This window comes from Strix uralensis, chromosome 16 (genome assembly GCF_047716275.1).
Source record: "Strix uralensis isolate ZFMK-TIS-50842 chromosome 16, bStrUra1, whole genome shotgun sequence".
Taxonomy (NCBI): domain Eukaryota; kingdom Metazoa; phylum Chordata; class Aves; order Strigiformes; family Strigidae; genus Strix; species Strix uralensis.
Genome location: NC_133987.1, coordinates 20,425,852 through 20,448,404, shown reverse-complemented (window position 1 = coordinate 20,448,404; position 22,553 = coordinate 20,425,852). Strand labels below are relative to the sequence as shown.

At 61.7% G+C, this 22,553-nt stretch overlaps 2 protein-coding genes across 3 annotated transcripts; one reads left to right on the top strand and one right to left on the bottom strand.

Annotated features, from left to right (window-relative positions):
- Positions 1–2,996: 2,996 nt before the first annotated feature.
- Positions 2,997–16,222, top strand: ERN2 (endoplasmic reticulum to nucleus signaling 2). 2 transcript variants are annotated; one of them, XM_074886251.1, is made up of 22 exons: positions 2,997–3,123; positions 5,542–5,659; positions 5,966–5,999; positions 6,791–6,863; positions 7,189–7,261; positions 7,390–7,512; positions 7,590–7,691; positions 7,920–8,181; positions 8,277–8,355; positions 8,430–8,580; positions 9,223–9,344; positions 9,546–9,722; positions 10,575–10,827; positions 11,091–11,181; positions 11,711–11,900; positions 12,667–12,766; positions 12,923–13,092; positions 13,789–13,936; positions 14,049–14,176; positions 14,410–14,533; positions 14,807–14,874; positions 14,946–16,222. In XM_074886251.1, exons 1-22 carry the CDS (start codon positions 3,025–3,027, stop codon positions 15,135–15,137), a joined length of 2,877 nt encoding a protein of 958 aa, XP_074742352.1. In that variant the 5' UTR covers positions 2,997–3,024; the 3' UTR covers positions 15,138–16,222. The 2 variants fall into 2 exon arrangements, with proteins under 2 accessions (XP_074742352.1, XP_074742351.1); XM_074886250.1 differs by having other exon boundaries at positions 12,923–13,122.
- Positions 16,223–16,804: 582 nt separating this feature from the next.
- Positions 16,805–22,028, bottom strand: PLK1 (polo like kinase 1). Its single transcript, XM_074886623.1, has 10 exons — positions 21,564–22,028; positions 21,310–21,478; positions 21,051–21,195; positions 20,547–20,640; positions 19,828–20,047; positions 19,345–19,503; positions 19,078–19,155; positions 18,450–18,604; positions 17,812–17,994; positions 16,805–17,453 (listed from the first exon to the last, which is right to left on the bottom strand). The coding sequence occupies exons 1-10, from the start codon at positions 21,945–21,947 to the stop codon at positions 17,247–17,249; spliced, it is 1,794 nt and encodes a 597-aa protein (XP_074742724.1). The 5' UTR covers positions 21,948–22,028; the 3' UTR covers positions 16,805–17,246.
- Between the last annotated feature and the right edge of the window lie 525 nt (positions 22,029–22,553).

Here is a 22,553-nt window from a genome sequence, read left to right as displayed (position 1 = left end):
CATCCTGTGCCAGGTACGATCAGTCACCTCAGAAGAAACGGGGTATGAAAGCAGTTTTAAACATGGAGAAGAAAATAGAAACTAAGAAAATGTGATCCTATGTAGGTGCTTCTTTTCGAGTTGGATTCGATTTGGAAAAGGAAATGGTTTTACTTTTTTGTTCTAGGTGCAAAGTTTGAGTTAAAATACAGGAAAGCACTACTTATACAAAATGCTTTAATTGGTGTTTGTCGGCTTAATATAGTAGTTTTCTTGGGAGTTCTTTAAAATGAATATTCCAGTTGAACTTAGCAGCACCCTTTATCTTCTGGTATATACTGATTTTTCCAAGGCAATTGCTGATTATTAACATCTAAGAAAACGCCATCTCTAGTTCGATAGCATCACAGCTGGGCAGCTGTTGGCTGGCCTCTCTCTTGACTTTGGATTTTACTCTCTGGTACCTGTGATCATCTCTGGGGCAGGGGCAGCGTAACAGCTGCTCCTGGGCAGGAATTGGGCAGTCAGTCCTCAGCGAGCCACGAGTGTGGTGAGTGAAGTGCAAATACAATCAGTATTTTGAGTTGGCTGGTAAAGATTGTTCTGAGATCCAACGTGTAACCTTCCGTAGGAAGTCTGTGGTAATACCTGGCTGTTCTGGTGCAGAAGTTCATGTCAGTTCAATTCCAATTTAATAACGCCCGTTCGCCGGAGGTCGGTTCCCTGCTGTAACTCCCTGTGAGCATTTTGGGGTACGATTCCTTAGGAAGACATGTGCAGCACTTTGGGCTTAAAACTCGGGGATTAAAGGATCTGCAACGCCGCGCAGGTTCCCACAGAACACGGCCGGTGTTTCACGCTGTGCTGGGGGGTTTCTGCTGCACCCGGGGCTCTGCGTCGCCCTGGGACGGCCCCGAGTGTCCCAGCTCCCCTGTGCCCCGGCCCTTTCCCTTCGCCGTGCCCTGCGCTGCGTGTTTCTTCTCGCCTCGTCCCGAGCTCAGTATTCCTCCTCCTCTTTGTGCATCCCCAGTGGAAACAGTTGTTGGGGTAGTGTTGCATTAGGAGTCCGTCACTAAACCTTATTCGTGTCTGAACGGAGGTTCTATCTTGCACAAAGATCTTGTATTACAAGTTTTTCATATCAAGATTAAAGTAAATCATTAATTTCCGTTGTTTGAGAAATGTGTAACTTAAAAAAGGGTGTTATGGTGATGGAGGAGAAAACGTGATCTGAATTCAGAGAACGCGATAAGAACCTGTGAAGGCGCAGGGCGCCACAGCTGGTAACACGCACACAACCCGCTGGCTTCGCTGCTGAGGCAGTTGGATCCGTCGCTTCTCCGTACTTTAAGGGCCAAAGAGAACCAGTGCCGGTGCCGTGACGCTGCCAGTGCCGTATGGTGGCGGTGGGTCGGCCCCGCGCCCTCCCGCCTTCCCCTGCCGCCACGGGCGCTCCCCACTCGGGTGCGCGCTGTGCCCACCCCCCGGTGCCCGCTCTCTTTTCAGACTTCCCTCCTCTTTACTTTTTCTTCCCCCGTGACTTGCTTTTTCCAACAAACTGTTCCCATTTCGAGTTTCGTACTCCAGCCTTTCGCCGCCTGTTAGCGTTGTTGCTGGCATCTCGTTTTGTTAATTAACGTCCTCGTCGCTGGGGGAGGGAGGAGGGGGACCAGGAGAGCTGTAGCAAGTCTTGTATGAAGCATGTGGCCATTTTACCTTCTAGCCAAGGACTCGCTTTCTGTGGCTCATGGAAGTTCACTATGTCTTATCCGTATTCGAAGCAATTCATTCTTTAGTTTTATATTAAAAAAAAACAAGTCTTAGGTATTTGTGTCCGCTGCAGATTTATTTTAAATGGAATATGTAAGTACCATGTATTATGGTATTTTTAAATAATCTATTGCCTATTACAGGGGAGGGGGAGATGACAAATATTTAGTCTTAGATTTGCACTGCTGGATTTTTTTAAGTGTAACCTTGACTGGTTATCCTATTGTTTTATTCTGTAAGATTAGTCTTATGAATTAAAGTTTGATAATTAAGTATTTCTCTGTGTGTGAGTTTCAACATTGTGTGTACTAAGCTACTTCCTACTGCATGAACGATGGTCAGCAAATGGTTTGTAGTTGGTTTATTTGTCAAAAGATGGATGTGGGCAGAAACACGGGGGACCCCCCTGCTCGTCGTCGCGCCCGACGCCCTCGGTGCCTTTCTCCCGGGGTGGGGATTTGGGTACGTGGCCGCCCTCCCCCCCTTCGCACAAAACCCCTCTGAGTTACAGGGCAATTCTCCAGCTCCCAGGGTTTGATCTTGTTTTAAATAAAGCCCTGGGCAGGCGGAGCAAGCCCAGCTCTGAGTTACAGGTGGAGGCAGCCTGGTGCCATGTCACCAGTCCCGCTTCTGTCAGGAGCCGCCTGTCGTGCTGGGGCTGCCCCCCCTCGGCTTGTTAACGCTGAACCCCAGCTGCTCCTCTTCGCTGCTGGCTTAGAACACTCCCCCCACCCATTTCACAAAAAAAAAAAAAAAAAAAAAAAAGTCTGAGTTAGTTCCATGGTGTTTTATCACTGAAATAAAGTTCAAAATCTCTGACACGTGTGTAAAGGGGCAAGTTCTTGTTCCTTTCACTGTCATCGATCACGGGGGGCGTGTGTGGGGGGGTTGAATCCCACTGAAACTCCCTTTCCACTCCGCTCCGGGTTTGGGGCAGAGCTCTGCTGTACCGCCAGGGCCCTGCTCGCTCTTTACGTGAAGCTGAAGGTTATTTTCAGGGGGTTGGGGGTTGTGAGGTGCCCGGGAAGAGCCCCCCCCCGCACCACCGGGGGCCCCGGGGGGGGACACACACGTTAAAGACGACATTGGGGACCCTTGTGCTCACGCAGAGGCATCGGGGCGGGGGGATCGGGGGGGTCCGGCCGCGAATCCCCGCGGAGCTCGGCCGGGAGGGGCCGGGGGGGGCAGGAAGCCGCATCCCGGATCCGCCCCGGCCCCGCTGACTCACGGCGCGGCGATAAGCGCGGCCCGGCCCGGCCCCGGCATGTCCGGGCCATGGGCGGCCCCGCCGCGCCGCTGCGCCCGGGGCTGCTCCGGGGGCTGCTCCGGCTCCTGCTGCCGCCGCTGCTGCTGCTGCTGCCGCCGCCCGCACAGGTACGGCCGCGCCGGGGGCGGGGGGGGCCCCGCACCCGCCACTGCGTGTCCCCTGCGTGTGACAGGGCGGGCACCGCGCTCCCCGCGTGGCTGTGAGCGCCCCGGCCCGCGGGAAGGGGGGAGCATCCCCTGCCCGGGCGTGCGGCCGTGGGGGGGTGCGGGGCGTCGGCCCCTGCCTCGGGACTGGGGGGTGCGCAGGGCCCGGCCCCGGGCGGGGTCCCGTGGTGGGGTCGGCAGGGCTGGGACGGGGACCCGGGGTGGGACAGAGACACGGGGTGTGATGGAGACCTGGGGTGTAACGAGGACCCGGGGGGTGACAGGGGCCCACGCTGCTCGCCCCGGGTGAGCGGCCACACGCAGCGCCCAGGGCCGAGGTTCTTCTCTGCTCAGAAAAGCGTCTGCACCCTTGGGCCCGGCCGAGAGCGGAGCCCCCTTCCCCAGAGCCCTCGGCCCCTTCCTGCCCGCTCCTGCCCGCAGAGCTGCTGCCAGGCAGGATGATGCCGTCGGGAGCGGGTGGCAGTTTCCACACCCGGGGGGTTTTCAAGCAGTGGGCCGGGGGTGTTGGCAGAGCCGCGTTTCTGTCTGTGTCCGGCCGTGTCCCCCCGTGCCCGCGGCCGGGCTCTGGCCCCAGCAGCATCGCTGCGACCTCCGGCGTGGCGGGAGCCTTGGGAAAGCACCGACATCCCGCGGGACATCCCGTGGGAACAGCCACCGAGCTTCTGGGCTTCCCAGTTGTGCCCGTGGGGGTGTGTGGAGAGCGAGCTGGGCAGCCTGGCCCTGTCACCGATAGCTGCAGAAGAAAGGGGAGAAGAGCGTCGGGGGGGGAGGGAGAAGCAGAGCTGGCGAGTGCAGAGCTGAGCCTGCCGCGGCTCTGGCAGCTGCGAGGGCTCGGCCGTCTCGGTTCTGCTTCCCTCGTGCAGGTGGCCACACCACAAGGGCTCCGTGCCTGCTGCCCTGGCTGGTGCTGGCAGCTGGTCCCTGGCCGCCAGCAGTGAACCCGCCTGCGTGGCCGCACGTGCTGGCGAAGCGGCGGCGGGGAGCAGTCGCCTCCTCTGCCCACCATGTCCTCTAGACAGAGCCGGAGCTGGGAAACTCGCTCTGACCTCACTTAGCAATTAAGCAAGAAGAAGGGCAGGTGACAGAGTTGGGCTTGAAGCAGAGGGGTTGTCGTGAGGTGTGTTGGGCTGGTGTGTGCTCCCGGCAGGGGGTACAGCCGGAGGACAGGCGGCCCGGTGCCCAGCGGGGCTGCTGCCTGTAGTTGCAGCTGGAGGAGTCTCGGTGACTTGAGGGAGAACGCGGCTCCCGGCCCCGCCGTGCCGTGGGCGGCGTTACCGCCGGCAGGTTCTGCTCCGCGGGCAGGCACGTGCCCGCACGGGGCCCCGTCTCGGCACAGGCTGTTGGCCGGTCCCCGCTCTTCCTCCTGGCCGGGTCCCCAGCCCGGGCGCTCTGCCCGCCTCAGGCCCAGGAGCTGGCACGGAGCGGGCGCGGGGCAGCGAGGGGGTGCCGGACCCAAGGGGTGTCCTTGGGCCGCCCCACACGAGTGACAGGACAGCAGCTTGCTCCGTTGGCTTCTGCCCAGCAGTGAGCCCGGGCGCTGCTCTGCTCCCCGGCATCAGGGCTGGCCGTGCCGACCCGGGCTCTGCCCGAAGCCGCGGGCTCCGCGGGCTGTTTGCTGATGGGGAGAGGCCGTGGCGGTGCCAGCCTGCGGCGGCTGAGCTGGCGCTCGCTGTGCGGCCGCCGCACGCGGAAGCAGCAGCTCCTCTTCCCAGCGTGAACTTGCGGCTGCTCCCTCGACGTCAGGGCAGCTGGAATCTGTCGCTTTGAAGGCCTGGGAGAGCATTAATTGCATTTCTGGCATGAATAGTCTCCCGACTCGTTTGTTTCTGGAAGGAGCCGGTAGCTGGGCTGTTTGTGTCACCTTTAGAAAGGCACCGGGGAGTTGAGGCTGGGAACAGCCGCGCTGCAGCTCCCCGCTGCCGCGGGAAAGCTGGATCCGGGGCCGGGGGGGGCCAGGCTGCACCATCCCGGGACCGCACCGGAGGGACGGGGCTGGTGCTGCAGGAGCCGGGGACCACGGTGCCGCAGGCTGCCGGTGGTGCTGCTTGCTGCCCGCGCAGCAGCCTTAGTGCCAGGGCTTGATGCTGTGGATTTACTCATAAAATACATCTAAAGCCACCTCCAAACAGCCATTAGCGGATGCGATTCTGCGGGTGTCCCTTGATCTGGGGGAACAAGCAGATTTAATACGCTGGTGTGAGGAAATAAATTATTTTCACCCCTGGTCTTGCCTCAGTGGGGCCGAGAAGGGACCTTGGGGCTCTCCCCCGCAGTCGTGCTGGGTGTGGGGGCTGCTGGGCTCCGCGGGGGCTCGTCCCCAGGCCTGGCCCTGCTCTCTAAGGACGGTGTGTCTGTCCGCAGTGCCTCAAAGGCGGGGCTGTCACCCTCCCAGAAACACTGCTCTTCATATCCACTCTGGACGGGAACCTTCACGCAGTGAGTAAGAGCTCAGGGGACATCAAGTGGACCCTGAAGGATGGTGAGTAGCGACCGGGGGGTGCTCACCCGCAGCCTGGCTGCCTGGGCTTGTCGCTAGCCGGGCTTTGGGGGTGCACCGCCCATCCTGGCCGTGCTCTGGGCTGGCGGTTCCCCCAGCTGCAGCCCCAGCCCTGTGCACAGAGGGGAGCATCGCGGGGAGGCCAGACACCCACTCCGGCAGTGCCTATTCTGGGTCTGAAATGCAAATAGGCTGCGGACCCGGGCACGGCTGTGCTGGGTAAACACTGCCACGTTGTCCCCGCTCACGGGGAGCGGCTGCTGACGTCTGCGCTTCGCTCTTTTTCAGATCCCATTCTGCAGGTGCCGGTTTACGTGGCAGAGTGAGTGTCTCCGCCGCGGGCAGAGGGGCCGGTGCAGGGCAGGCAGCCTGCAGCTGTGTGGGAGCCTTTCCGAGGAGCACGGCTGCCCTGGTGAACCCACAGATTCACAGCAGGAAAGGGGAACCTCAGGGAAATGAACCTCCCAGCCTGCGCCGTAGCGTTGCCTCAGACCTCCCCTTTGTGCCAGCCCTTGGTGCACAATGATGGGGGACAGCTGCTCCCTGCCACCAAAGCGTGGCCCTTCTGCAGGCAGATGAGAAGCTCTCAGCACCCCCACGCACACAAGCGTAGGAGAGAAGTGGAGGAAAATACAGCTGAAAGTGCAGGGGGAAGGCAGGACAGCAGAGAGCTCCCCAGGGGTGGGCAGGGCACCAAGCCGGCGTGGCTGGAGTTGCCGCGCTGGGCAGAGTGGGAGTTCATCCCCCACCAAATCCAGCGCTGGAGGGTGCCAGGAGAGGTCCAGCCCCGCAGCGAGTCACCCTGGAGCAACAGGGGAGGTTCAGACCGGACATGAGGAAAAAATGTTTCACAGAAAGAGTGGTCAGAGCGTGGAATAGGCTGCCCAGGGAGGGGGTGGAGTCCACATCCCTGGGTGTATTTAAGGGTCATTTGGATGAGATGTTGGGGGATGTGGGGTAGGAGAGAACTTTGTAGTGTTGGACTCGATGATCCCAAGGGTCTTTTCCACCTGAATGATTCTGTGAAGCGCCGCAGGGTTTCTTTAGCGCAGCCTTTGGCGTGTGCCTGGGGCGGGGGGCAGCTCACGCTTCATCCTCCTCTCCTCCTTCCAGACCAGCATTCCTTCCAGACCCCAATGACGGCAGCCTCTACATCCTGGGAGGAAAAAACAAAGAAGGCCTGATGGTCAGTGGGCTGCGAGGCTGCGTGCGTGCCCCCCGCCCGCACCCCGGGGTTCACCAGCCGCACGGGGCCAGCCCGGGGCCCTCGGTTCCTCCAGCTTGTCCTTGGCACCTGGAAAACATCAACCGTGTGGGTGTGGGGTGGATACAGCTGGGACCCTTCCCCACCACTCCGTGCTGCGTCGGGGCTGAGCAGTGGAGGCAGGCGAGGGGGAGAGGGCCGTCCCGGGGGGGGCCTCTCCTTCCCGCCCCACTCCTGAAGGCGGGCAGGCTGCTGCTGGGGGAGGCGTTTCTCTGGCCCCATGTCCACGCTGCCGTCTGTGTTGCAGAAGCTCCCGTTCACCATCCCGGAGCTGGTGCAGTCGTCGCCGTGCCGCAGCTCGGACGGTGTGCTCTACACCGGTACGCAGGGGGGGAGGCTGCACGGGGACCTCCCCGGAACGTGGCCTGGAGGGGAGACAGGAGGAAGCGTGGCGAGCAGCTCGGGGACAGACAGCGGAGACTCACAGAAAAGGTGTTTCCATTCTCAGGGAAGAAGCAGGACACCTGGTTCATTGTGGACCCCAAGTCGGGAGAGAAGCAGACCACGCTCTCAACCGAGGCCTGGGAGGGTCTGTGCCCGTCGAGCCCCCTGCTCTACATCGGCCGCACCCGTAAGCCAGCGCCGCTCCCCGGTGTCCCCCTGGTCCCAGGGAGGGGCGGTGACCCCCAGCCCTGCCCTTGTCCCCAGAGTACGTCATCACCATGTACGACACCAAGTCGCGGGAGCTGCGCTGGAACGCCACCTTCTCCGACTACTCGGCGCCACTCTGCGAGGAGTCCTACCCCTACAGTGAGTGGCTACCATGGGAGCCACAGGGGCCACAGGACCCACGGGAGCCAACCCCCCATGCCCTGCTCTGCAGGGACCCCGCGGTGACGCTGCCGTGGCCAGTGGGTCTGGCGCCGGCCACAACTCTCGTGGGAGCTGAGCAGCAGGCAGCAGCCCGCGGGGGGACGGAGGGGGATGAAGCCCCTCAGCTGGCACCGTGGCATCGCCCTCTCCGTCTGCTCTGCATAGAAATGGCACACTTCGCCTCGAGCGGGGACGGGCTGGTGGTGACACTGGACAAGGAGAGCGGGGAGGTGCTGTGGGCGCAGAACTACGGCTCGCCCGTGGTCGGCATCTACATGTGGCACCAGGACAGCCTCCGCCGTGTCCCCCACCTCAACCTGGCCATGGAGACACTGCGCTACCTGACCTTCCAGTCGCAGGACATCCACCTCCTCAAGTGGAGCTACCAGTCCATGAAGGACTTCGCCGCCACCAAGACTCAGCTGCTGTAGGTGGAGCCGGTGCCGTGGCAGCCGGTGGCATTGTGGTGCCTGTGCTCGTCCATGGGGGGGTGGCAGGCTGATGCTTGTCCCTGCCTCGCAGGCCGGCGCTCTACGTGGGCAAGTACGCGGCCAGCTTCTACGCCTTGACCTCGCTGGTCCACGGCAGCGTGGCTCTGGTGGTGAGTGTCCCCGCCGGCCCCCCCCGGGCGTGCGCCCCGGCTGCACGGCGCCCCATGAGCTGTCGGTCCCCCAGCCGCAGGGCATCACGCTGGCCAGGATCGACGGCCCCACCACGGACGACGTGACCATGAGGGAGTCGGGGGAGTGCGAGATCACGCCCAGCACCGACGTCAAGTACCCGCAGGGCAGCATCGCCTCGCTGCACAACCAGTGGCTCCTGATAGGTGTGGACCCAAGACGGGCACGGGCTTCCCCTGCGTCCCAGCTCCCAGGGGTGCCCCGGGGAGGGGCAGCCCAAGCTGCTGGTGTGTTTTGGGGGGGCAGCCCCACCCGCTTTGCTCAACGGAGTGAATGGGGCCAAGGCTGACTCACCCTCGGGGACTGCGGTGACTCTGGTTTGGGCTCATTTCAGCCCATCTTTGTCCCCTCCCCAGGAGGGGCTGCTGGCCACCCCTACCCAGGGGATGAGGGGGACCCTTTGAAGCGGGGTTCACGTGGAGCTGGTGGGTGCTCCGTTGCGCACGGAGCCCTGCACACAGACGTGGGTTAATTAGCCCGCTCCGTGATCGCTGTCGCAGGTGCGATGGCTGCGTTGGCATCACTGGGAATCAGGGTGGTGTCGGGGTCGTGGCAGGGGATGCACAGGAGCAGGGGACCGAGCTCTCTGCCCTTCTGCACTGGTGGCTGCTTCTCCAGGTCCCCCTCTCTGTAGCTGTGACGCTTTTTGTGCGTCCCACCGGACGCAACACCCCTTCTCCAGGGGAGCCAGCACTGTCTGCGAGCCCATGTCAGTGCAGCAGAGATGAGGGACGGGTGCTGTGACCAGGGACAGGCTGACAGTCGTCTCTGCTCTCCTCCCACTGCAGGGCACCACGAGCTGCCTCCTGTGGTCCACACCACCATGTTGCGAGCCTTCCCGGAGAACCTGAGGAAGACAACGGAAACCATCATCCCCAGGGCTCCTCCTGCCCGGACCGTGTTTGACGATGTGAGTGGGGGAGCTCTGCTGGGTCCCACCTCTGCACCGGCGGGGGCGCCGGGGCGGGCTGAAGGCACTGGGCTGGCTGGGGCTGAGTGGTGGGTCCCCAGCGTGGCATGAGGAGGGGGCTGTTGTGGCAGGGGCGTCCCAGACCCGAGTGCCCAGAGGTCTGTCCCTGTGGCGTCACCCAGCCCTGGACATGTGTTGCAGTTTCTGGCCCCGAGCGGCCCCGAGGAGCCGGCTGTCCGTGGTGAGGGGCCGTTCCAGCCCGACCCCGCGCCCAGGGAGCAGGTGGAGGTGTACCCCGAGGCCGGCGCCTGGGACCTGGTGGTGGCAGCTGTCGGCACAGCTCTGCTGGGTGGGGGAGTCCTGCTCCTCCTGCTCACGGTGAGTGGTGGCCAGTGGAGGAGCCCACTGCCTGCCACAGAAACACCCTTCTGGGGGGCCAGGGAGCCCCTTTTTTAGAATAGAATAGAATAGAATAGAATAGAATAGAATAGGAATAGAATGGTTTGGGTTGGAAGGGACCTTAAAGCCCATCCCATTCCAACCCCCCTGCCCTGGGCAGGGCCACCTTCCACTAGCCCAGGTTGCTCAAAGCCCCGTCCAACCTGGCCTTGGACCCTTCCAGGGAGGGGGCAGCCACAGCTTCTCTGGGCAACCTGTGCCAGTGTCTCACCACCCTCACAGGGAAGAATTTCTGCCTTAGATCTGATCTAAATCTCCCCTCTTTCAGTTTAAAACCATTACCCCTCATTCTATCCCTCCACCCCAATCAAGAGTCCCTCCCCCCTTTCCTGTAGCCCCTTTAAGTCCTGGGAGGCTGCTCTAATGTCTCCCCGGAGCCTTCTCTTCTCCAGCTGAACCCCCCAACTCTCTCAGCCTGTCCTCACAGGGGGGTGCTCCAGCCCCCCGAGCATCTTCGTGGCCTCCTCTGGCCCAGCTCAAGCAGGTCCATGTCCCTCTGATGTTGGTGCCCCCAGAGCTGGACACCGCACTGCAGGGGGGGGGCTCTCACAAGAGACTTTTCTCAAGGTCTCACAGTGCCGTGGCTGTGATGAGCTGTGCAGTGCCCACACTGTCTTGTACACGCTCGTGGTGACGAGCCGAGGGGGTGTGTGGCTCGCTGCCGGCTGGGCAGGGCCCAGGTGGTGCACACGTGGCTTGTGCCGAGCCCGGCCGACGCCCCAGCGCTGCTCTGGGCACAGGAGCCGAGCGCTGCCGTGGTTCGTGTTGCAGAAACTGCAGAAGCAGCAGGCGGTGCAGCAGCAGCAGCTGGAGAAGCAGATTCAGCTCCTGCAGCAGCAGCAGCAGGAGATGCTGCTGCCGGGCCGGGTCTCGGGGCAGCGTGTTCCCGCCGAGCCCGGGCAGCTGGCGCTGAGCCCGGGAAGCGCGTCGCGGCTCTCGCAGAGCTCCGTCCCCTTGGCCCCCCCGAAGGACCCCGCTAACGGGACAGTCGGCCCGGATCTGGCTGTGCCAGCGGCTCCTGAAGGTGTGTGCAGGTGGGAAGGGGCGAGGTGTGGGGGGCTCTGTCCACAGGCGTGGTGACCCAAAGCAGGAGCAGAGACACCCCACAGATGAGAGGGCTGAGACGGGGGAGATGCAGGACTTGCTGCGGGATAATCGTGGGCTACAGAAGCAATTGCAAGAGCAGTGGGGCCCAAGAAACAGCTGCATGGTTAAAGAACTGGGTGTCCTTTGTATAGGACTAATGCTTACAGACTGGAGGATGGCTGTCTTCCTCTTCCTCTGCAGATGCAGTGCCAGACGTGATTGTGGTTGGGAAAATTTCTTTTAACCCCAAGGACGTGCTGGGCCATGGAGCTGGAGGAACCTTTGTCTTCAGGTGGGTGGCACCCCGGGGTACCTGCCCTCCCTCCGCTCTCCTTCGCCCTGGGAGCTGCCAGCACAGCACTGAGGCTGCTGGTTCAGGGGCTTTGGAGAGCAGGTTGCCACCTTCCCCTCCTCATGGTCCTCATCAAACCCCTGTGGGGAGCTGGGCTCGTGGCCTTCGGTCTCCCCCTTGCACCCCCCCCACTTCCCTGCGCCAGGCTGGTGGGCAGCAGGGCTCTGCCTGCTCCAGGCAGCCCATGGCAGGTCTAACCCCGCGTAAGGCTCCCCCGGCTCTGGCTGAGCCCCTTTCCCCAGCACTAAACACAAAAAGCGAGGGATGTTGTTTTCCTACAAAAAGGGGAACCTGAGCCCCCAGTTTCCAGCTTGCTGCAGTTTTCTGCCTGTCCATGGCTGTGACAAGTCTCTGGGCGTCACCTGAGGACCCCAAGGGGCACGTTCCCAGCATTGGCCAGAGCCTGCCTGGGCTCTGCTCTGGCTGGGGGGGGGCCGTGCGTGGACACCACCATCGACTCTCCGCACAGGGGACAGTTCGATGGCCGCAACGTGGCCGTGAAGCGCCTCTTGCCCGAGTGTTTCCATCTCGTGGACCGTGAGGTCCAGCTGCTCCGGGAGTCGGACGAGCACCCCCACGTCGTCCGCTACTTCTGCACCGAGAAGGACAAACAATTCCACTACATCGCCATCGAGCTCTGCTCCGCCACGCTGCAGGAGGTGAGCCCACAGTCCTCCCCCTGCATGGGACTGCTGCTGGGGGGGCTCTGGGTCAATCCTGGGTGTCCCCGTCCCTGCGTTTGGGGTTGGTGCCCAGGGACATGCAGCGGGTTTCGCCTGCGCTGTTTGGAGGCCCTTGAGTGCTCCCATGGGGCAGGGGGCTGTGCGTGCCCGAGGGCAGGGGGTGGGAGCCCTCTTTGGGGTTCTGCCTGGCCCCGGGCATGCAGCCCCGCTCTGAACCTTCAGTCAGAGGGAACAGGGGCCGGATCGGGCATGGCCGGGCTGCGAGGCGCTTTGGGGAGGCAGAGCAGGCAGCAGCAGCACTGCTCCTGCCTCAGCCAAGCCCCTGCCCTTGTTCTCCTGCTGATTTGCCCTCTCAGGAGGGACAGGGCAGCTCCAAGCCTCGGCAGCGGTCGGGGTGACTGTTCATGTGTTGGGGGGAGATGCAGCACGGGGGGAGAAGGATCCTTCTACCACTCCCTGCAGCAGGAGTGTTGCTGAGGCCATGCAGGTCCGAGGACACAGGTGGGGGCAGAGGGAGGAGGTGCCGGCTGGCAGACATGGCAGCAGCAAGCCGTGGGCACAAATGGCCTCCACGTGGGCTTGCCTCCTTCCACCCCTGCCAGCCTAGTGAGAAGTGAGAATTTTGCCAAGAAAGGTTGGGCCAGATGATCCTTGAGGTCCCTGGTGTTCTATGATTCTCTCTGCCGGCAAGCCTTGCCTTCTTTGCCCCAGTTCATCCCTCTCTACCTCTGTGTGGTTCCAGTATGTGGAAAACCCCGACTTCGACCGTCGCAGCCTGGCCCCGGTGTCTGTGCTGCGCCAGACCATGTCCGGGCTGGCCCACCTCCACTCCCTCAGCATCGGTAAGCGGGCAGCGGCCGGGAGGGCAGCATGTCCCCTCCTGGTCCCGTCCCCCACCAAGCTGTGGGGTCGGCAGCATGAGGGCAGCAGGCAGAGCCCCATCCTGCTCCAGCCCTGCCGCCGTGTTGGCAGGTGACGTTGCGCCCTCTCTCCTCCAGCCCACCGTGACCTGAAGCCCTGTAACATCCTCATCTCTGTCCCGAATCGCCACGGGCAGATCCGAGCTGTCATCTCCGACTTCGGCCTCTGCAAGAAGCTTCAGGGGGGACGACAGAGCTTCAGCCTCCACTCCGGCATCCCCGGCACCGAGGGCTGGATCGCGCCCGAGGTGCTGCAGGAGGCCCCGAAGGAGAACCCTGTCAGTGAGCTGTGGACGCCGCCCCCGCCCCGGGTCCCCCTCGAGCCCAGCAGTAGCACGATGGCCTCGTGGCGTGCTACTGAAACACACAATTAAGATAAAAGCTCGGAGAGCCCAAGCCAGCCCAGATGCAGAGCACCGGGGCTCCTCGCCAGCACCTCCCCTGTGCTCCAGCCTTCGCTGGGACGGCGCCCGGCTGCGTTCAGCACAGGGGGTCTCATCTGGCTGCAGTCCCTGGAAATTCGGGGTGGGGAGGTTGCAGGGGGCCCTGGCTCGCTGCCAAGGTTACGCTTCTGCCCGTCTGTCGAGCCCAGGGAATCCTGGTCCTGCCGGGAGCCGGTCGCTGTGCTGGTCCCTGGCAGCGTGTTCCCCATAACCCCGTACCGGGGTCCGGCTCCAGCGGGGTGAGACACCGGCAGCCCTGGCGTGTCCGTCTGGCCGCAAAGTCCTGAATTCTGTCTGTGCCTCTGGAAACCCCGGAGAAGGGCCCGATGCGCTGGGTCCTTCCCTGACTCTGGAGCACAGGGCAGGCAGGAGCCCCGCGGCGATGCGTTCTCCAGCAGCTCTGCAGCAAATGACCCACCGATCACATAAAAGACTGAAAAAGTGGGGAGGCAAAAGCTTTCCTCGCTGCGAGGGTCCCACCTCCCCCTCCGTGTTTTGCAGACCTGTGCCGTGGACATCTTCTCTGCTGGCTGCATCTTCTACTACGTGGTGTCAGGAGGGCAGCACCCGTTCGGGGACAGCTTGCGGCGACAGGCCAACATCTTGTCGGGCTCTTACCAGCTGAGCTGCCTGCAGGACGAAGCTCACGGTGAGACCCTTCCCCACAGACCCGTCCCCGCAGGGAAGCTCTGACCTGAGGGCGCAGCTCCTGCTCCATCTCAGGGGGGGGTCAGATCTCCGTTGTGGTGTTTCTCCACCAGACAAGCTTGTTGCACGAGACCTGATCGTGGCAATGATCAGCCCCAAGCCCCAGCACCGACCCTCGGCCCCCGTGGTCCTGGCACATCCCTTTTTCTGGAGCCAGGAGAAGCAGCTGCAGTTCTTCCAGGTGAGCATGTGCTGTCCCCCCGGGGAGCTCTGAGAAACGAGTGCTGGAAACAGCCGTGTTTAGGTCAACGTGCTTGTTTTGAGCTACTTTTGGAAGGAGTGTGGGTTTGGGGTCCAGGCCAAACTCTTCATCCCCCCACCTCGGCGCTGGCTCCATTCCCTGGTGCTGGAGGGGGCAGCGTGGGGCGAGGGCCAGCACTGTACCCACCGTGGTCCCCGCTCTTGGGCGCGCAGGACGTCAGCGACCGCATCGAGAAGGAGCCAGCTGAGGGGCCCATTGTCTCGGCCCTGGAGGCGGGGGGACGGTGGGTGGTGAGGACCAACTGGAGGATGCACATCTCCCTCCCGCTGCAGACAGGTGAGTCCGGGGGCCAGGATCGCCGCCGCTGCCTTCCACGAAGAATGGGGCGGCGACTGGGGCTCCCAGGTGCGGTGCCCTTGACCGGGCAGGGGGCACCTGCTCGTGCCCAGGAGCCAAAAACCAGGGTGGGGGAACGCACCAGCCCTTCCTGGGGAGGGCAGAGCAGAGCCCGGGTTTGGTGCTGGCTGTGCGCTGCAGGGCATAGGGGCTCGGGGCAGCCTCTCGCCCCGGCAACATCCCCCCTCGCTCAGTGTCTCCTGCTCTCCCCAGACCTGAGGAAGTTCCGTACCTACAAGGGGAGCTCAGTACGTGACCTCCTGCGGGCCATGAGGAACAAGGTACGGCCGCCCCGGCTCCCCCGCGCCCCATCGCCCTCCCGTGCCCGCTCACCTCGGCCTCTCTCCTGCAGAAGCATCACTACCACGAGCTGCCAGCCAACGTCCAGGCGGCCCTGGGCTCCGTTCCCGACGGCTTTGTGCAGTACTTCACCTCCCGCTTCCCCCGGCTGCTGCTGCACACGCACGGCGCCATGAGGGTCTGCGCCCGCGAGCGGCTCTTCCACTCCTACTACTGCCACGGGCCGGGAGGTGATGTCGAGTGAGGGGGAACACGCGCCAGGACAGCACCTGCGGCCGCTCCTCCTGCCCTGCCCGTACCCGCAGCCCCGTCCCCAGCGTCCTTCTCCCCCTGGCCGGGGTGAGCTGGGGCACCGGGACGAGCTGGTCGCCCGGCACACCCGGGGGTTATAAGCAGGTCCAGAAGAGGCGAGTGCAGGGGGGCACTGGGCTGTTGCCTGGGGGCTCTTGAGCCCAAGATGGACCCTCTAGGCACCCACCTTTGCAACGCTCAGACTCAGCAGCCTGAAGGCATTTGTGTCAGAGAACAAAAAAAAAAAAAATCTCTGTGGTGGAGAAAGAAGAAAACGCACGTTGCGTTTTGCCGAGGGGAGCTGGCAGAGCAACGCAGCCAGGCTGGGGCCGGGAACCCATGGGGTGTTTGCTGGGGATCAGGGAGCCTTATCCCCTGCGTCCTCCCGTGCCACGTGCCTGGAACTCTGTGTCCCCAACACGGCTGTGACACACCAGTCTTGACACTGGAGAGGCTCCAGCCCCGCCGAGGGCTGCGGCACCCCAGGTCAGCTTTCAGCAGCCACCCCCGGGCTTGGACCCGGTTGCATCAGGGCTGATGTGCCCCCAGCCCCGGGGGGAGGTGTGGGGCCTCCAGCACAATTCCAATAATGAAGTTTTTAGTCTCAGCTGGGCTGAGAAAAAGGTTTTCTCCCTTTTGGTCACCAGCAGCCTGTAGTTACATCCCTTCTCCCAGGGATCCCTTCCCTCCGAACACACCTCTGCCCGCAGCTCCTGCCGCCTCTCCTGCTGCCCCAGCGCAAGCATCCCCGTGTTCTGGGTTAGGGGGTCGGCGTGGGGACGTTTTGTAGGAGCCAGCCTCCACATGCAGCCCCCGCTGGCTCTAGGGACAGCCGAGGCAGCAGCTGGAGCCCCTGGGCCAGGCTTCCCCTCTGGAACAGCAATGATTTTGTACACTCTGATTCCTCCATGGGCTGGGGTGTGGGATTTTGTTACACAGGTAACAAGGGGTTTGTACCTGGTTTGTTTTCAGAAGACTGCATGGCCTAGAGCATTTTATACAAGTTGTTATAAAAAAAAAAATAAAAACTAAAAAGCTTGTCTTGCTTAAAAAATGGCCTGAGAGCACCAGTAGGTGCTGACAGTGAGCAGCGGTGGGAGAAAAACCAAGGGAGCTTGCTGGGCTCCTGCTAGAGTCTGCTACAGTAGATGACTTTTGCTAATCCTACGGTCACGTTTGTGAGCATCATCCACATAGTAAATAGAGCTGGTCGAAGGGGCGGGGGAAGGTAAGGCTCTGAGCACATCTGGGGTGCCCCCCAGGCCTCCTCCTGCAGCACAGCTGGAGAGATCAGCACAAACAACTCACAGGCCCTTCTTGCTTAGGACAAGCATCTCCCAAACCAACTTAACCCGCTGCCCCTTTCCCCTGGCAACCTGCTGCTGTTTCCCCATGGCTCTGTGCTATGAGGAGCAAGGCCAGGGCTCAGCAAGGCTGGGGCTGCTGCTAAGCACAATCAACTCCTGAGGAAAACAGCTCTTGCTGCTCCCTCCTTCCCTCCCAGCAAGCCCCAGGGAACCAGGACAGGCTGGGTGCTGCAGCAAACAATCTTTAATCAAGTTATGCAATATACAAAAGTTTAGGTTTCATGTAGAATAGTTTCAGTATTAAAAGGCTGATTGCTCAGTCTCACCCTGGACATGTTGAAGGTCTTACCTGAATTTCTACAAGAGCCTAGAGCATCAGCACAGACACATACAAATAATTTACATGATAGTTCTGCTCTCTTCAAGAGAAGGCCCAGGAGCCTCAAACAAGGTGGTTTTTTTGAGTCAGGCTTTTGGCTTTGGGAAGTTAGAAAAAAAAAAACAACAACTAGGTATGCAATTAAAAAATAGACATTCTATTAGGAATGGGGAGCAAGAAACCTTTGGGTGCCCGTTGGAGTGACCAACGCCATTCCCGCAGCATCAGGGGCTTCCTTGTGGCGACTAGACCCGCAGCCAGGGGTGGGAGCCCAGCTGTGTGACGGGAGGCTACAGCGTGGGCAGGGGTGCTGCGAGACCACCCCCCCCCTGCTGGGACAGTTTGGCACAAACGTCAAGTCCATCGAGAACAAGGTCTAAGCAGAGGGTTTCATACGGGCCGAGCCAGACTTTGAACCGAGGAGCTTCTCCACCATGGTGCGAGCGTAGCGCAGGCGGCTGGCCAGCTCCTTGCAGCAGCCGTGCTCCTCGATGAGGCTCAGCTTGTACGTGCGGAAGTCCCGTTTCTCATCTATGTACGTGACAGCGGCCATGAGAGGGCACAAGATGACTTTGGTGTGGTCCTGTGGGGAGAGAGAGCACGCGCACTGTCACCCCGATGACTTCGGTGCGGGCGCATGGGGACAGCGGCTGCTCAGGGCGAGCACCACGCTGCTGCGTGTGGTCAGAGCGCAAAGGGAAACAAACTGAGGGGCCAGCTCAGGACACTGCGCCAAGAGCGTGCAGCAGAGCACCTCCTGCTAAAGGATGCAGGTGCGGAGGGTCTGGGTGGCTCCCGCACCAGCAAGGGGCCTCCCCGCACTCCCAGTTTTGGCTCTGGTTACCCCCTCCCGCTGCCCTGCGGGCTGCACGGCGCGTAGCGGGGGGGCTCTTTGCACAGCCGGAGCTGCAGCCCGGGGAAGGGCAGAGCGGCCACTTCACCTGGAAGAAGTTGATCTGCACGGTGCCATTGCTGAGGTGCAGGACGATGGCGCTACGGGTGCGGAACCACGTGCAGAGGTAGGGTAAACGGGCCAGCTCGTCTCCTTCCCGCGGCGTGATGTTCGCCCCCGCCTTCAGCAAGTGCTCGCTCATGTAGTTGCGGAAGTATTTCAATAGTGTTATCTGCAGGTGGGAAAGGCTGTGAGCACACAGGCTGAGACTGACCCTCGCTACGTGGGGAGGGCAGGGGCTGCTATCACAGTCCCAGAGCCTCCCTACATCTTTCAGAGCTTTTGGCAGAAACTCGTGCAAATTCTCAAAGTTAACTCGGTCTGTCACACTTGAGACTCACTTTGCTGAACACCTGGGTACATGTAAGTCTCGTGAGCACTTATTTCTGTGAAGCTGCCCATAAATGAGCCTCAGACAGCAGCCAGAAATAAACAGTTAGAGCTGGTAGTGTCTGTCTGTCCTTGGGGCTACATTTTGCCAGCCAGGAGGAAGCCTGCAGAAGGCCAGTGACCCCAAATTACAGACATTTCTCCCTGGAACCCCCCCTGCCACAGCCCAGCGAGGCTGGCAAAAGTCTCACCAGCAGCAGCCACCCCCCAGCGAGGGCTCCTGTCCCCAGGACTGACCTTCTTGTTCAAGGCAGAGGGGTAGGATCTCACAGTGAAGAAGGACTCGGTGCTGTTTTGCTCAATGTACTGCAGGTTGTCCCCATCGCTGTACATAATAAGACGAGTGGAGTCATTGAAGAGAACTCCAACGCTGTTGTCACACAGCTGGTAACCTAGTTCAAAAGGGAGCCCGTGAGACCTTCAAATACCAGTTGTGTGAAATACAAAAGCAGAGGCTGTATCATCAAGGTGTTCCCTGGCAGTCACCCCACCAAGTCCCTGCCAGGTCTAAAGAGTCTCCTCTTTGCGGAGGTCTGGGTGGCACTTTTCCTCCTCCCTCATTGCATCACTGGCTGCAGAAGCAGCTTGAACTGCCACAGGGGTACGTGTGCTCCCTGCAGAGCGAGGCCAGCCACCTCATGCAGCAGGTCACCGTTTTCCACCCAAAAGTGGCCAGGGCTGATGTTTGGTGACCACTACTTTGGATTCACTGGGTATCTGGCAACATTCCTGGTGGTGGTCTTGGACACACACACACTGGAATACCGCGATTAAAGAACCAGACCTACGCAATGCCCAAACCCAAGCTTCCCCCAGCCTCTTCAGAAACTAGAAAAGGCTGAAGTATTGCCCCCATGTTATTTACCTAGACCATATTTATCTGAGTAGTCCACCCATTTGCTAACCCAGAAGATGGGAATGCAGGCTGGGTCTTCAGCTTCTTCTGCAAAGAGGAAAGGAGCTGGTTAGAAGACATTTCACAGCATCCTGCGCACCCCAGCAAGGCCAAAAGGCTGCTCAGTCTTCCAGTTTGAAATGGAGTTCAGCTGGTCTCTCACTTCAGATGACAGTGGAGTGACAGAGAAGCGTCACCCAGGCAGGGCAGTGCTGGAGGGACTGTCCTGGGACTCACCTTGTCTCACTGCCACTCTCTCGGAGGGCTTGGCCAAGTTGACTGCAGTCAGCTGCTCCAGCATGTCAGCTAAGTGACTGTCAACAGCATCGCCCAGCTCCCGCAGCCCCGCTACATCCTCCTTTTCGGGCAAGTTCTCTAGCGCAGGGCTGTCCGGTCCTGGGCAGGAAAGAGGAGCGTGAGGGAGTGACTGGGGAGTAGGTGTCTAAAGGCACCAGATGTACCTTCTACCCCAGCTATAGGAAACATGTTATAGACCCTCTAGCTACAGTGAGGGCTGGCATTCCTCCCTGCTTTGGTTCTGGGCCAAGAGTGAGGAGACCACTCTCTCTCGCTCACAAAATGCTCCGGGTTTTCATAAGAATTGGGAGAAGCGGTGAGGGAGCGCCACGTTCCCCACGGATGGTTCTGGATGCTGCTGGGCAGGGGCAGGCTCCCCTCCAGCGCCACGGCCCAGCCTCGCCTCCGGACGCTCACTCTCACCTTTGTTGAGCGCAGTCAGCGGCTTCCGCCCGTTCAGCTCAAGTCCGCTGGGAGCGATTGAAAACCTGGGTGCAATGGTGAGGCAGCTGGTGGGCAGGCGGCTGGGGATGTACCCCGACGTGAAGAACTCGTCATTCAGCAACTCGTCGATCGTCGGGCGCGTGGCAGGGTCGGACCTCAGCATCTTCTGGATGAGGTTAGCAGCTACGGGGTTGATGTGCTGAGAGGAGACAGTTCACAGGCAAGGGTCAGGGGACAACGCGCACCGCCGGGAAACGCGCTGGGTATTCAACCCGGGGGAAGTCCTGCTGGGAGCAGAAGTGCTGCACACCTGGGGAAACAGAGCTGGGCAGGCATGAAGAGCTGTCTCCTGAGAGCGTGCAAAGCCTGAAGTTGACTGACTTTAGCAAGACTGAATCAGAAGCAGCAGGATGAGCTGGGCACCTGGCCCAGAGCTCAGGGGCTCGAGCGTGTCCATTTAACTCCACGTGCCAAGCGCCCAGCTCGGATTTTGGCTGGATTACAGGGGAGCTGCTGGCTCCTTGGGAGGAAGTTGGCCCTACAGGTTCACCGAGACACCCCCTTCCTAGCACTCTGCAACAAGAGCTGTTTCACCATTATGTGAGAGCCTGTTACATGCCAGAAGCAGGATGGTGCAGGGGAAAGCTGACTGAGAACTGCTGCGAGGTGCAGGGGCCCGCCCGCAGGAAGCGCCATACCTTGGGAATAGTGTACTCGTTCTTCTTGATTCGGATGTACGTTTCTTTGAGACAAGAAGTTTCAAAAGGCGGTTTCCCAACCAGCAGAGTGTACCTACACGTTTACAGAGAAAAGGGTGTTGGTTTTGCAAAAGAGACTCCGAGACTTGCGTGCAGCAGTGACCCCATCTAAGCACACCCTGGGACCTTCCTGGCAGCAGGAACACACATCAGACACGTGCTAGCGCGGACACGTGCCGTGTGCCTGGTTCCTGCCCCCGGTGAAGAGGGAAGCTGGGATCCAGAACTCTGGAGAAAGCTCCAGTTCGGAAGCGTGGGCTTTGGGGAAACGCCTCGAGACCGCCGCGCTGTGTAACTGCAGACACCAGCACGTGGGGAGCAGGGGAGGCCGCACGCCGGCAGGGCCCAGCCAGGGCAGGTGCTCTGGCAATGGCACACCCAGAGGGTCCAACGAGACCTGGGCCACAGGGACCACCCGGCCCCCCAAGAGGCATTTTGACTCACATGATGCAGCCAATGGACCAGATGTCCACCTCAAAGCTGTGTCCCTTCTTGCCCAGCACCTCTGGGGCAATGTAGTTGGGGGTCCCACACAGGGTTTTCTTGCGCTCACCATCGTACTCCACTTTGGTGGCCAGGCCAAAGTCACCTGGGAGAGACAGGGTGTGACTGGAGACGCCCCCACAGCTGGTCCCCAGGGCTGGGGTCCCCACCGCAGGGTGGCCACAGGGGGCTGGCAGGGCATCCCAGCACAGGCACCTACCGATCTTGACCTCCATGTCGTCGCTGAGGAAGAGGTTGCCCAGCTTGAGGTCCCGGTGGATGACACGGTGGCTGTGCAGGTACTGGCAGCCCAGGATGGTCTGGCGCAGGTAGTACCGCACCTCGGGCTCGCTCAGCGCCTTCCGCCGCTTGTGCAGCTCCAGCAGCGACTGCGGGGGGGACAGTCAGTACCGTGACACCGACACCCCCCCACACACCCCATGGTGGGTCCCACCGCTCCCCCCGACCCCTCACCCTGCGGCGGCAGAGCTCCAGCACGACATAGACGAAGTCAGCGTCCTCGAAGAAGCCCTGGAAGCCGACGACGTGGCGGTGGGCCAGGCTGCGGTGGATGGCGATCTCCATGGACATCTTCTCCTTCTGGTGCGGCTTCACCAGCAGCGACTTGGGCACCACTTTGCCCGCGAACACCTCGCGGCTCCCGGCCTCCGCCAGCTCGTAGCACCGCGCAAAGCCGCCTTTCCCCAGGAACCGCCCGCGCACGAAGCTGCGCCGGGTCCGCGGATCCACCAGCACCTTCGGTACCTCCTTCCCGCCCGCCGCCGCCATCGCGCTGCCCGCCCGGGCCGGCTCCACCGGGGCCGCCGGCCGCGCCGCCTTCCCGCCCGCCGCGCTCATGGTGGGGGGCCGGGGGTGCTGTGGGAGAGGGAGCTGCGCCGGGTCGCGGCAGGAGCGGGCAGAGCGGGCAGGAGCAGCGGGCAGGGGGAGCGGGAGCAGCGGGCAGGGGCAGGCAGGAGCGGGCAGGCGCTGCCCGATTCAAACGCGCCTCCGGAACGTTACGCGCCCGCGGCCGCTCCCGATTGGCCCAGAGGATTTAAAATCCACGCCGCCCGCCGCGGGGCACCATGGGAGCGCCCCGCCCACCGCGCTTAAAGGGACAGGCCCGCGGAAGGGCGGGGGGGGCACACACGTGGGTGCTGCTCACGCTGCCGAGCCCCGCAGCAACCCGCCCCGGCCGCCGCTCCTGTCGTGCCCGTTTCTCCGCGGAACGGGGCTGGGGGGGGGGGGGGTGTCCCGGTAGCAGCAAGGCCGCCCCGGGATGGCGGCGGGTCCCGAGCGCTGTTTTGTGAAGGGAAACTGGTGTGGGAGTTGGGACCTGATGTGGGGTTTTTTATGGGGAAGAAAGTGCCACTAGAGCGTTGGCTGCCCGGCAGCTTTTTGCCATGCGGCCACATCCACACACCACTGGTTTAGATTACTGCATTTACCCCAAAATCTGGTCTC

Excerpts from the sequence above, each read along its gene's own strand:
- ERN2 (XM_074886250.1), top strand. The coding sequence starts at position 3,025 with ATGGGCGGCCCCGCCGCGCCGCTGCGCCCGGGGCTGCTCCGGGGGCTG. Across the intron at positions 8,356-8,429 it reads ACGGCAGCGTGGCTCTGGTG|CCGCAGGGCATCACGCTGGC; the intron begins GTGAGTGTCCCC and ends TCGGTCCCCCAG. Across the intron at positions 13,937-14,048 it reads CCTGCAGGACGAAGCTCACG|ACAAGCTTGTTGCACGAGAC; the intron begins GTGAGACCCTTC and ends TTTCTCCACCAG.
- PLK1 (XM_074886623.1), bottom strand. The coding sequence starts at position 21,947 with ATGAGCGCGGCGGGCGGGAAGGCGGCGCGGCCGGCGGCCCCGGTGGAG. Across the intron at positions 19,156-19,344 it reads GAGAGTGGCAGTGAGACAAG|AAGAAGCTGAAGACCCAGCC; the intron begins GTGAGTCCCAGG and ends TCCTCTTTGCAG. Across the intron at positions 17,995-18,449 it reads CCTCTGCCTTGAACAAGAAG|ATAACACTATTGAAATACTT; the intron begins GTCAGTCCTGGG and ends TCCCACCTGCAG.